Source organism: Rhinoraja longicauda, chromosome 28 (assembly GCF_053455715.1).
Source record: "Rhinoraja longicauda isolate Sanriku21f chromosome 28, sRhiLon1.1, whole genome shotgun sequence".
NCBI classification, from domain to species: Eukaryota; Metazoa; Chordata; class Chondrichthyes; order Rajiformes; family Arhynchobatidae; genus Rhinoraja; species Rhinoraja longicauda.
The window spans coordinates 24,422,994-24,437,222 of NC_135980.1; the positions used below are offsets into that span (position 1 = coordinate 24,422,994).

The following is a 14,229-nucleotide window of genomic DNA, read 5'->3' on the forward strand; positions in this document are numbered from 1 at the left end:
TCAGGACCTAAACTGTAGGGACCTACAGCGTCGGGGCCTACAGTGTTGGGGCCTACAGCGACGGGCCAACAGCGCCCCCCTCCCCCCGGGCCTAATACAGGACAAGGGCGGTTCCGTACAGGACAAACCAATTTAGCCCAAAATACCGGATGTCCCGGCTAATACGGGGCAGTTGGCAACCCGAATGCTTACAGTCTCTCCTGTGAACCTGGGCCCGAAATGAGAAACAGGCAGGACCTTTATTGAGGGCGGATCTACACATCTTCAAAAAGATTGAGGAACTCAATAAAAAGTCATTCGGTCTGGACTTTATATCTAGAGGCATTTAGTAAATGAGAAGAAACAACAACTAGTCTGAAGAAGGGTCTCAACTGGAAACATCACCCATTCCATCTCCAGAGATGCTGCCAGTCCCGCTGAGTTACTCCAACTTCTTCCCCTCTGTTGTCAGGTTTCTGAATGGTCCTTCCATAAGCTAGGGTACTGTCTGATTCACCTGTATCCCGTTGTGGACATTAGACTTTGTCTCTGTAACTGATGCGCTACCATGCTGAGAACTATATTCTGCACTCTACCTACGCCTTTGATTTGCCTATTGTACTTGAGTTCGGCTTGATTGAATTTATGTATAGTATAGCATTTGATTGGATAGCATGCAAGACAAAGCTTTTCACTGTATCCGGGCACACATGACAATAATACAATTAAATCTAAACATAAACCTGAAACAGCAGATGTTGAAATCATGCGTAGAACACAAGAATAACTCAGCGGGTCAGGCGGCATCTGTGAAGGGCTTGGGCAGGTGAGATTTTATAATGGCCACTTAGAATTAATTAAAAAGTAGATGGGGTTCTGACTTTAATTTTGGAACTAAGTGCATGAGAATTGTGATAAAAACCTAAAAAAATAATCTTCCAGTCAGATCCAGAATATGATGTCCAATTTAAGCCACTTCACCAAGGGTGAGATGTGAAAGCTTTCATGTGGTGCAGAATATATTTTGTAGAAGGATCCAGGTGAAGAGGGATTTCAGATCACAACAGACCAGAAAATGTTGAGAGGTGATTTGATCGAGGTGTTCAAAATCATCAAAGGTCAAGTGTGAATAAAGGTAACATAGAACTAGTATGAACAGGTCATCGTGGTCATCATGGACTCAGTGGGCTGAAGGGGTTGTTTTCCATTCTGTATCTTTGAATGATTCAAAATTAATTTGCTGCTCCACTGTGAAATTTCTTCAAGGGAGTCTGAAGAAGGGTCCCGACCCCAAAACGTCACCTGTCCATGTTCTCCTGAGATGCTGCCTGACCTGCTGAGTTAATTTTTACTTTGTGTAAAAATCAATATCTGTCTGGTATTTTAACGAGTGGGAAGGAACCCCAGATGCTCATTTACACTGATGATAGAAACAAAATGCTGGAGTAACTCAGCAGACCAGGCAGCATCTCAGGGGGAAAGGAATGGGTGGCATTTTGGGACTCCAGCATTTTGTGTCTATCTTTGGTGCTATTTTAGTGAACTCATTATAAAATTCAAAGCAGCCCATCAAGCAGTATGTTTCCATTACAAATTCATGTTTGTTTCCTTTGTAGATCTTTTCCTTTGTAGATCTTTGCAAATGAAAGTGTGTGTGTAGGAAAATGTTGATGTTCAAATGCATCTTCTTAGCAACTTAGAAGCACCAGTGGCGCTCTGGCTGCAGGCGGCGCTGTGGGGCGAAAGTGAAGTCTCCACTTGGTGCTCACGGCTGCCAGCAACAAAGATGGCGTCACGCCCGGCCGGAAGTGACGGCTTAAAGGCGGCGACGGCGGCGAGCTGGTCGGCCGGCCGGCGCAGACATGGCGTCCACCAGGCTGGAGAAGAACCTCTTGCGGCTCCTGGTGAGGTGCGAGTCGATGGTGGCCGACAAGAGGGACGAGAAGGACTGGCGTTTGGAGAAGGTAGGGGTGGAGGTGGAGGTGGAGGTGGAGGTGGAGGTGGAGGTGGAGGTGGAGGTGGAGGTGGAGGTGGAGGTGGAGGTGGAGGTGGAGGAGGACGAGGTCGAGGTCGAGGTGGCCATCAACAGAGCGGGGCCGGGTTGAGGGCCACGTCGCCCGGGTAACCAGCAGCGAGGTCTCCGGGGCCGCAGTCCAGACTCCGCCGCCCCTCTGTCCGCTCACAACCCGCCTCTTCATGCTGCCTCCCTCCACCATGGCGCGGCAGTAGAGCGGAGTCACCATCGCTGGCTGGCAGAGAGAGGCGAGGGTGGCACAAAACCTGGCAAATGATGGGTGGATGTCGAGTCCTGGAGTATATTGGTGAGGAGGGCGGGGTATTTTTTTTACCTCCAGCAGACTTTGGTAAGAGCATTCTGTGGAATAGAAGAGTTTAAACTAAACCAAACATTCCCTGAAACTAGGGGAACTCGTGATGCCTTCCTATCTGCTCCTCTTTATGTTCTTGCCAAAGGCTGCTGGAGGATGTGGACGGTCAAAACCACTTCCCTCTCTCCCTCCCTTCCTCACCTGTACCCACCCATCACTTGCCAGGTTTCATCCCACCCGTGCCTCTCTTCCAGCTCCCACCCACCACGACAACCCTGCAAGAAGAGTTCCAACTCAAAATGTCACCTGCCCACATTCTCCAGGGATGCTGCCAGCAGCTTGTGTCTTTTCTTTTCACCCCTACTCAATAAAGCAAAATGTCAGATGGATAAGAAAATAACTGCAGATGCTGGTACAAATCGATTTATTCACAAATCGATTTATTCACAAGATGCTGGAGTAACTCAGCAGGTCAGGCAGCATCTCAGGAGAGAAGGAATGGGTGACGTTTCGGGTCGAGACCCTTCTTCAGACTGAAGATGCTGCCTGACCTGCTGAGTTACTCCAGCATCTTGTGAATATGTCAGATGAATATATTGTTAATAGCAGTCTTGGATAAGTGGTGGAGCTCTTGGGTCTTAGTCAAGAGATTATAGTTCAAACCCACGCAGCCTTTGCGTGTAGCTGATCAGATGGCTACGTTTAGTGCGGGAAGAGTATTGCAAAATTGAAGTTGATTGTCAGATGGGACATTAGATCCCCAAATATACAATATTAGACAATAGACAATAGACAATAGGTGCAGGAGTAGGCCATTCAGCCCTTCGAGCCAGCACCGCCATTCAATGCGATCATGGCTGATCACTCTCAATCAGTACCCCGTTCCTGCCTTCTCCCCATACCCCCTCACTCCGCTATCCTTAAGAGCTCTATCCAGCTCTCTCTTGAAAGCATCCAACGAACTGGCCTCCACTGCCTTCTGAGGCAGAGAATTCCACACCTTCACCACCCTCTGACTGAAAAAGTTCTTCCTCATCTCCGTTCTAAATGGCCTACCCCTTATTCTTAAACTGTGGCCCCTTGTTCTGGACTCCCCCAACATTGGGAACATGTTATCTGCCTCTAATGTGTCCAATCCCCTAATTATCTTATATGTTTCAATAAGATCCCCCCTCATCCTTCTAAATTCCAGTGTATACAAGTCCAATCGCTCCAGCCTTTCAACATACGACAGTCCCGCCATTCCGGGAATTAACCTAGTGGACCTACGCTGCACACCCTCCATAGCAAGAATATCCTTCCTCAAATTTGGAGACCAAAACTGCACACAGTACTCCAGGTGCGGTCTCACCGGGGCCCGGTACAACTGTAGAAGGACATCTTTGCTCCTATACTCAACTCCTCTTGTTACGAAGGCCAACATTCCATTGGCTTTCTTCACTGCCTGCTGTACCTGCATGCTTTCTTTCATTGACTGATGCACTAGGACACCCAGATCTCGTTGAACTCCCCCTCCTCCTAACTTGACACCATTCAGATAATAATCTGCCTTTCTATTCTTACTTCCAAAGTGAATAACCTCACACTTATCTACATTAAACTGCATCTGCCATGTATCCGCCCACTCACACAACCTGTCCAAGTCACCCTGCAGCCTTATTGCATCTTCCTCACAATTCACACTACCCCCCAACTTAGTATCATCTGCAAATTTGAAGAAGGGTCTCGACCCAAAACGTCACCCATTCCCTCTCTCCTAGATGCTGCCTGACCTGCTGAGTTACTCAAGCATTTTGTGATACCTTCGAATTGTACCAGCATCTGCAGTTCTTTTTCTACCCAAATATACAAGATCTGTTGCAACAAATTATAAGGCAAGGGAGGTTTCTTGATGTCCCAAGCAGTCTTCATCCCTCATCTAACACCAGCACGAGAATGCTCATCTCCTTTTCTCCTTGTGGGACTAGGTCAAATTACTGCTGCATAACCACCAAAGATTGTGAACTGCTTTGGGACTTTGTTAAAAATAATAAGATAATTCTGTTTAAATCAGTCCGCATCCTCTTCACATATGCTGCATGTGAACTAATGCAAGGATTCTTTAATGCCTCAATTTATTGTGACTCTTCCTTTTGAGCTAGTCAAATCTTTACATGAAATCGTTTGAAATCATACTTTATAATAAATTTGCAAGTTGCGAATGACTGATCTTTGTAATTTTCTCTAGTATGTTGAAGCTCTTCAAGAAATGTTAACCGAATTGAAGAAGCATTTAAGGTAAGAAGAATCCTTTTGAGGCCGTTTCATTTTCAGCCTTTGGGGGTCCTGAAACCATGATTTTTTTTAAATATACACCCACACGCACACACACGCACCAAGATTATTTTCTTAAAGCACTTTTGTGTTAGCTAATCTACAGTGGCTTTCAGCTACTCGGTTTTAAATCTCTGCGTGATCACTCCTCGCATCGCTCCTTGGCACATTGCCAGATTTGTATTCCTTCAAGTCTGTTCTCTGGTTCTCCCTGAGTTCAATGTGTCTACTCTTCTTTCCTAAACCACCCCTCCTCTCCCCAGTTCCCTCTCTGTCACTGAGCCATTTAATCTATCTCTGTGACCAAGTTTTGATTATCTGCCCTAATGTTGGAATCCAATGCCAGATTTTGTACTGGATAACATCTTTATGAAGCAGCACATTTCACTTGTGCAAACAGACGTTGGTGGCTGTGGGCTGATGTAGTTTCTCTGTCCCTGGCAGTAAACCCGCTCCTGAAGTTCTAAATGAATACAGCCGCAAAGTGGAGTTCATGAAAGGGCTTTTGGAGGCAGAGAAACTGGTATGGATCCTTTGTTTATCATTTCTCTTAGGTTTAGTAGATTATCTCCTTGGCTGCAATAAGTTAATTGCTTATTGTTCTGGTTGCTTGTCGACACAAGGGACTGCAGATGCTGGTTTAGATAAAAAGGCGCAAAGTGCTGGAGTAACTCGGCGGGTCATGCAGCATCTCTGACAGACATGAATAGGCGTTGTTTCGCTTATCCGCGTCCTCCACAGATGCTGCCTGACCTGCTGGGTTACTCCACCACTTTGTTCTGTTTATTTACTGGAGAGCGAGTCTCTGTGGACACAATTTGAAAAAGCTGTACAACATCTTTTGCACCTTAGTCTGTGTTACAGACTAAGTCCTTCCAACAAAGGACCCTGGTCTCATGACCTGAATGTGGGATGTCTTAGTAGTTTATCAAGCATGAAAAGCTACTGGAAGCAATGTTTAAAGGAGAGGAGAGGAGGGGAGTGAAGTGCACTGCTTCTTGAAGCCTAATCCAGCCTAGCTAGGTGTACAGCTTTGGAGATGTATCACTCTTACTTCAGGACTAAACCTAGGCAAAATATCACTGTTCCTAAATTGGCGCCGCCGGGTAATAACTCTGGAAGCCCCTGCCAAAACCATTGTTGGAGCTTGTCGAAGGACTGAAGAGGCTCACGAAGGTGGCTCGGGGGATGGCAATAAATGCTGGGCCTGGTGCTTGTATCTCAAAAAATATTTAACAAACAGCAACATTTTTTGCTGAGTTTCCTCTGTCTCTGGAATGGAAGTTTAATATCCCTTAGCACTGTTCTGCAGCGTACAGGCACGGCTCCCTGCTGCCCTGGCAGGTCAATACCCTGTGCGATGTAAGTGCAGATTATGTTGCCCTTTCCCACTTCCAGTTAATGAGTGTTAGATTCTATCAACTAACCTTTCACCTTCTGGTTTCCAGCCTAACCCCGCTGAAAAGGCCTTGGCCAATCAGTTTTTGGCTCCTGGGCGAACATCAACGACTGGTAAGGAGCGGGTATCGGCCACCAAGACTGTCCACATGCAGACGAAAGCCAGGTACACGGGAGAAATGAGGAGTGAACTCCTCGGTGGGGTAAGTGCTCCGGATTGTAAAGGACCAGCAGTTTGTCTCATGTAGGGAGGAACTGAACAAGTGTCTTGACCAAAAACGTCACCTATTCCTTTTCTCCAGAGCTGCTGCCTGACCCGCTGAGTTACTCCAGTGTATTGTGTCCATCTTCAGCAGTTTGGCTCTGTCATTACCGAACTCATCCCTCCCAATATTGGTAGAAGGTACAGAAGCTTGAAAACACGAACCACAAGACTGGGGAACAGCTTAGAAAACATAGAAACAGGTGCAGGAGGAGGCCGTATGGCCCTTCGAGCCAGCCCCGCATTCATTGTGATCGTGGCTGATCCTCCACAAGCTGATCTTCCCCTTTGTTATCAGGCTTCTGAACAGTCTTTCCATAAGCTAATTCACCTGCTTCACCTCAATTTAGATTTAGATTTAGAGATACAGCGCGGAAACAGGCCCTTCGGCCCACCGAGTCCGCGCCGCCCAGCGATCCCCGCACATTAACACTATCCTACACATACTAGGGACAATTTTTTTAAACATTTACCCAGTCAATTAACCTACATACCTGTACATCTTTGGAGTGTGGGAGGAAACCGAAGATCTCGGAGAAAACCCGCGCAGGTCACGGGGAGAAGGTACAAACTCCGTGCAGACGGCGCCCGTAGTTAGGATCGAACCTGAGTCTCCGGCGCTGCATTCGCTGTAAGGCAGCAACTCTACCGCTGCGCCACCGTGCCGCCAATGGCTTAATAGTACTGTATTATCATATCTACAGAGGTACAATGAAATTCTTTTTTTTGCATACAGTTCAGTAAAAATATTACTTACATAGTTCAGTATAAGTGCATAGGAATAGCACACTGAGACGGTGTACAGGAGTCACCGTGTGATGCGGTTGGGATTCTGCTGCTTACTATTCCATCTGGATGACTGATTTACAATGACGGAGAGGGACAAAAGGAAAATGCTGAAAATGTTTCGAAACTCAGGCAGTGTCTGGAAAGAGAAAAAAAACTGAAGTTGTATTGCAGAACAGGCCTATTCTGATCGATGCAGGAAAAACATGAAAAAAAGTTGCAGACGGGTCCCAAACCGATATGTGGCCTATCCATTATAGTATAAATCCATTATGATATAATCTAATGGGCGTAGCGGTGGAGCTACTGGCTTACAGCGCCAGGGACCCGGGGGTTCGATCCTGAATATGGGCGCTGTCTGTACGGAGTTTGCACGTTCTCCCCGTGACCTGCGTGGGTTTTCTCGGAGATCTTCGGTTTCCTCCAACACTCCAAAGAAGTACAGGTTTGTAGATTACTTGGCTTGGTATAAATGTAAAAGAATCGTCCCTGGTGTGTGTAGAGTGGTGTTAATTTGCTGGGATCACTGTTTGGTGCGGACATGGTGGGCCGGACTGTACCGTGCTGTACCTCCACACTAAACTAAACTAAATAATGAATTATTATAATATAATGGATCGGGACCCCCTTCTACAGACTTTTTTCTTTACAGTAATATATTAAACTTTAAATATATTAATCTGTATTAAACTTGTCAATTTTTTTAATGGATTTTAATACAGGATCCATTGTATTAATCTTGCTTATTAAGATTAAGCATGCTTAATATTATGCATAATAATATTATTGATTATTAATAATTATTGATTATTTTTTAACTCTCATCCCGTCTTGTTTTTCAGCCGTCGTTCTCCGCTGACGGTGAGTGAACTCCTTGCGCCAGCTGACCTCTTGCTTGGGCCTTGAGTTGCTGCTGTCATTTTGGCAGCTCAATGTTGGGGGAGTTTCAGCGTTTAAATTTAAAAGAAACATTGCGAGCCTCGTGACAATCTGGTCGTCGGGCAGGAGTCGGGTCATATAATGTCCCTGCTGCTGCACTGTAATGCCTGTTCCTCTTCTATAACACCGCTCTTACCGTGCCAGTGATGGGGAGATCCCGGAACAATAATTCTGAAAATCCTGTTTTCAAGTTGTACTGTTTAAGTAACAATTTTGGTGAGCCGTGGCAACATACATTTTGAATATCTAATGGTAAAGATCGACTATATTAATGTTTAAAACCCCAAAATTCCGTTAGTCAAAGATTGTAGAGGGGAGGATGGTCAGAGGAGGAGGAGGTGGGTGGAAGGAAGGTTGATGAGTATGTGACAGATATTAGATCGCAGGGAAATAAGTAGAGAAGTGATACTGTTTTATTTTAGTGTCAGGCGATAAGTTACAGTGATATTATTTGTTTTGCATACCCATGGTAGCCGACAAAGTCACAATGTATCCCACGCCAGGTCCAAGTTGAATTGACTGGGTGTGTAGGAAGGAACTGCAGATGCTGATTTACACCGAAGATAGACACAAAATGCTGGAGTAATTCAGAGGGACAGGCAGCATCTCTGGATAGGAGGAATGGGTGACCTTTCGGGTCAAGACCCTTCTTCAGACTGACCTGAAACGTCACCTATTCCGTTGATCCAGAGATGCTGCCTGACCGGCTGAGTTACTCCAGCATCTTGTGTCTATCTTCAAAATGCCTCAAGCCAAGCCAAGCCAAGTGTGGCCTGGGTTGTAATGTAGAAACAGCAGCAGCAAGTAGTAAGTTCACAGCAAGCATAATCCGTTTTAAAGATATCAAGAAATAGGAGCAGGCCGGGCATTTCCTTGCCTTTCCAGAGGATCGGTGACGATTTGGGTTGAAACCCTTCTTCAGACCTAGATAGAAGGAACGGGTGAAGTTTCGGTTCAGTTCAGTCTGAAGGAGGGTCTCGACCCGAAACATCACCCATCCCTTCTATCCAGAAATGCTGCCTGTCCTGCTGAGTTACTCCAGCATTTTGTATCTATCTTCGGTGGAATTGATGGGGATTACCCTGAGAGCTAACATGGAGTCAAAGGGCTGAAAAGCCGCCTTCTGTCTTGTAAAGGAAATAGGAGATTAATTTAAATATTTTGGGGGGGTGTGTTGCTTGTACAATATTGCTGCTACAAGTTTCTGCACGAGACATTTTGGAGTTATTAGTAAACTCGATAACGATGTTAAATAAAGAAAATTCACTGAAGAGAGTGGTAAACTCAAAATAAGTTATTTATGTTTATTTTTAGGTTCAGACTCCAGTGAATTGAGAAAACGAAGGTCAGTGTTATTGGTTTTGAAATTATTCATTAGTGTGCCTTGCAGTTTTGTTTCCTAGTTTTTGAATTTGACTGGGGATACAACAAAAAGAAGTGCTCTTTTGATTGAAAGTTTGAAAGATACAGGTTGGAAACAGGCTCTTTAGCCCACCGAGTCCTTGTCAACCGACCACCTGTTCACATGAATTCTGTGTAATCCCGCTCACTCATCCACTCCCTACAGGAGCAGTTTTACAGAAGCAAATTAACTACAAACCCACACTTTTTTGGGATGTGAGACGAAACAGGAGCACCCGGAGGAGATTCACGCGGTCCCAGGAGGAACATGCAAACTCCACACAGACAGCACCTGAGGTCAGGATAGTTAAGAGCTTACTTGGAGGCTGCAGTATAAGAAAATAACTGCAGATGCTGGTACAAATCGATTTATTCACAAAATGCTGGAGTAACTCAGCAGGTCAGGCAGCATCTCGGGAGAGAAGGAATGGGTGACGTTTCGGGTCGAGGCCCTTCTTCAGACTGAAGAAGGGTCTCGACCCGAAACGTCACCCATTCCTTCTCTCCCGAGATGCTGCCTGACCTGCTGAGTTACTCCAGCATTTTGTGAATAAATCAGTTGGAGGTTGCAGTGTTCAATAGCCTGATGTTTATAGAGATGAAGCTGCTCCTGAACCTGGACGTTACAGTTTTCAGGCTCCTCTATCATCTTCCCGAGGGCGTGAGTGAAATGAGAGGGTGGCCAGGGTGGTGTGGGGCTGTGATGATGCTGGCTGCCTTTTTGAGGCAGCGACTCCTGTAAATCCCTTCGATGGTGGGGAGGTCAGTACCCGTGATGGACAGGGCACTTTTCGTGAGACGTTCAATTAATCTCACATTTCCTTTATGACATGTATGGGCTTGAGAAGCCATGTGTTGCACTTAAGCTGAGTTGAATATCTGCCACAGATGGATCTCTGATCCACTTACAGATTTGCTCCACTGACTTAGCTTTGGCCCCTTGTCTCGCCCGCTTGCAGTGGGATGGGGGATGAGAAGCAATCTTCCTCTGAGCTGGACGAAGTGCTCCACCACCACCACAACGTGCAGGAACGCCTGGCCGAGGAGATGCTGAACCTGGCCCGGAACCTGAAGAACAACACGCTGGCCGCTCAGAATGTCATCAAGCAGGACAACCAGGTAGGGGCCGGGCCGGGCCGGGCCTGGCCTGGGGTATCTGCATCTCCATCGACAATCAGTTCAGTTTATTGTCACGTGTACCGAGGTACAGCGAAAAGCTTTTGTGGCGCGCTAACCAGTCAGTGGAAAGACAATTTGTGATTACAATTGAGCCATTTACAGTGTACGGATACGTTATAAGGGAATAACATTTTTTTTGCAAGGTAAAGCCAGTAAAGTCCGATCAAAGATAGTCTAAGGGTCATCAATGTGGTGGATAGTAGTTCAGCACTGCTCTCTGGTTGTGGCAGGATGATTCAGTTGCCTGATAACAGCTGGGAAGAAACTGTCCCTGAATCTGAAAGTGTACGTTTTCACACATTCTATACCTTTTGCCCAATGAGAGAGAGGAGAAGAGGGAGTGTCCAGGGTGCAACTCATCCTTGATTATGCTGCTGGCCTTACCGATCTGACCAGCATAGTCATAGAGGTGTATAGCGTGGAAACAGGCCCTTCCGCCCCACTTGCCCACATCAGCCAACATGTCCCAGCTACACTAGTGCCGCCTGCCTGGATTTGGCCCATATCCCTCTACACCTATTTTATCCATATACCTGTCCAAATGTTTCTTAAACGTCGTAATAGAACCTGCCTCAACTACCTCCACCGGCAGCACGTTCCATACCTCCACCACCATTTCCACGAAAAAGTTACCCCTCGTGTTCCAATTAAATCTTTCCTCCCTCACCTTAAACCTATGTCCTCTGGTTCTCGATTCCCCTACTCTGGGCCAGAGACTCTGTGCGTCTACCCAACCTATTCCTCTCATGATTTTGTAGCTTTGTACTGGGGGAATCCCCTGTTCCGGTCCCCCGTTACTAAATTAGTTCTATTCAATGGGACAACTAAAGGAAACCTTGATGGATGAGAACAAGAGGGAATGGCAGTATAATGTCTGTCTGCGTGCGGACACTTGCGTGGAGCATAAAAGTTACATGGATCGGTTTGGTAGGTTATGTTGTAGCAGCGGTTTCAACTTATTGAGCATTGAAGCAACCAAATCATTTAATTCTCTTCCCAGGCGATGATGCTCAATGAAAGGTGAACCCTGAGTTCGAGAAACAGGGGTGTGTAGGATGGGGAATATGGTTCACGTGCAGGCAGATACGATTGGTTATCTTGACATGCATGATGTTCTGCACAGACATTGTGGGCCGAAGGGCCTGTTCCTGTGCTGTACCGCTCTCTGTTGTCCCTTTCTGTTTCTGCATACAAGCCACACACAAAGGTTGTTTTGCATGGTTTTATCCACCTTCTCCCATTTTGATGTTGGACCAGATGCTTCGAGCATGACTCAAAGTGCAGCGGCCATTGTCTTGACAATATGTGTAAGATCTATGTGCATGTCACCCTTCTATGGCTTCCTGACGGAAATCAGACCATTCGCATTTGATTTACAACCTCCATTTAAAAATGTTTAACTCCAGTTTTTACAGGGAGGCACAGCTTCACCAGCCCCAGATCGACATCTGCCGGTCCGAGCTTTCATTGCTCTGCATGCGACAGAAATCTTTGCTGGATCTCGCCATAGCTAACACAGCAGTGGTACGAGCCACACTCCCCGCAGAGTGATGAGCTTGTGTCTCAGTGTTGTGGAGCTGCTCACAACTGGGGTCATTCCAGTGAAGGAGATCGTGGTGAGGAGGGAGGGGGTAATGGCTACACATGCTTGAGACATGAGCCCCACCCCCCCTCCACCGCCTTTCCTACAGCGGCTCCAGCTGCCATGGCAACAAAGGTTCTCTGAGCGGCAATTATAAGACGCCTGCAATCTCTGTGAATGTACTGCACCACTTTCACCCTTCTCCCCACTCCCCCTTCTCCCCTCTCCCATCGAGCAAAACGCACACCTCCAGATTCAGGGACGGTTTCTTCCCAGCTGTTATCAGGCAGCTGAACCGTCCTACCAACAACTAGAGAGCAGTCCTGAACTACTGTCCACCTCATTGGAGACCCTTAGGCCGGGCTTTACTGGACTTTATTTTACACTGGACGTTATCCACTTTATTCCCTTTATCATATATCTGTACACTGTGGATGGTTTGATTGTGATCATGCATTGGTTTTTTTTTGACTGGCTAAAGCTTTTCACTGTACCTCTGTACACATGACAATAAACTTTTCTAGTCAAAAATGGGCTGAGCTGCCCCCCTTCCCATGCCAGCCATGGGGCGGTTAACGTTGTGTTGGTGTCGGGTTAGGGTGGGGTATGGGAGTACCTTTGAGTGAATTGACCGGTGGCTGCGTGTTTCCATCCAGACCCTGACTCATTCCTTGCGGATGGCCGATCAGAACTTCGAGAAGCTGCAGGTGGAGTCCGAGCGACTGGAACAACACACCAAGAAATCGGTCAACTGGCTGCTGTGGCTGATGTTGGTCGTGGTCTGCTTTATCTTCATCAGCATGATCCTGTTCATTCGCATCTTCCCCAAGCTGAGGTGATCAGAGTGCCGCCGTCTACGTAGAATGTGGGGCTGGGGTGGAATTGCTTCCAATCCTCCTCCATGGACTGACAGAGGTTCTGCAGAATCCGAGCACGATCTTCCCGACAACTAAACAGGGACATCGGCCCCATGCGCCAAGAGTACTTTAAGTCAAGATCCACCTATTTATTGACACATGCTGACACAGTTACAAAGGAAGCTAAACTGAGGATGCCGCCCTGAGATGTCACCTGCCCATTCCCTCCACAGATGCTGCCCGACCGCTGGCTTCCTCCAGCACTTTGAGTTTCGCAAAAAATGTCCCGTGTCGTTTCAATGAATATCATAATGTTTATGCCCAAGTACTTACATATTGTCAAAAGTTATTAAAACACTTTTTTTGAGATTGCAGCTGCATTCTGAGAAGCAGTCGTCATTGGGTTGGGTTTCTATTTGGTGGTCTGCACTGTGCTGAGACACAAGCTGCTGATAGACAATAGACAACAGGTGCAGGAGTAGGCCATTCGGCCCTTCGAGCCAGCACCGCCATTCAATGCGATCAAGGCTGATCACTCTCAATCAGTACCCCGTTCCTGCCTTCTCCCCGTACCCCCTGATTCCGCTATCCTTAAGAGCTCTCTCTAGCTCTCTCTTGAAAGCATCCAGAGAATTGGCCTCCACTGCCTTCTGAGGTAGAGAGTTCCACATGATATTATATCAGCCAGCATTCATACCTGATTTTGACGTTTCAGGGTGGAACTTTTCTTCAGAATGGGATTGGTGCTGAGTGTGCAGAAGGGTCCCGACCTGAAACGTCATCTATCCATGTTCTCCAGAGAGGCTGCCTGTCCTGCTGAGTTACTCCAGCACTTTGAGTCTTTTTTTTGTAGACCAGCATCTGCATTTAGAGTCATAGAATCGTACATACAGCGTGGAAACAGGCCCTTTGGCCCAACTAGCCTCCCACACACTGACCAACATGTCCCATCTACACTAGTCCCACCTGCCTGTATTTGGCCCATATTCCTCTAAACCTGTCCTATCCATGTACCTGTCTAACTGGACACATTACCTTGTGTCCAGCTATTAGTACGTGATCCCCAACATTAAAGAAATCCAGGTACCCCAGAGGTTGTCGTGAGCAAAATGCGCAGCAGAGTCATGTGGAGAGATTCCACGAGATGAGGAAGACTTGTTGGTAGGTTTTCCCTTTCCAACGGGAGGCTGGGAATGTGAATGGTGG

At 46.7% G+C, this 14,229-nt stretch overlaps 1 protein-coding gene across 1 annotated transcript; it reads left to right on the forward strand.

Moving 5' to 3' along the window:
• Positions 1-1,811: 1,811 nt before the first annotated feature.
• Positions 1,812-13,374, forward strand: use1 (unconventional SNARE in the ER 1 homolog (S. cerevisiae)). Its single transcript, XM_078423632.1, has 8 exons — positions 1,812-1,943; positions 4,534-4,583; positions 5,064-5,142; positions 6,068-6,220; positions 7,908-7,926; positions 9,319-9,349; positions 10,365-10,524; positions 12,823-13,374. The coding sequence occupies exons 1-8, from the start codon at positions 1,842-1,844 to the stop codon at positions 13,003-13,005; spliced, it is 777 nt and encodes a 258-aa protein (XP_078279758.1). The 5' UTR covers positions 1,812-1,841; the 3' UTR covers positions 13,006-13,374.
• Positions 13,375-14,229: the final 855 nt, after the last annotated feature.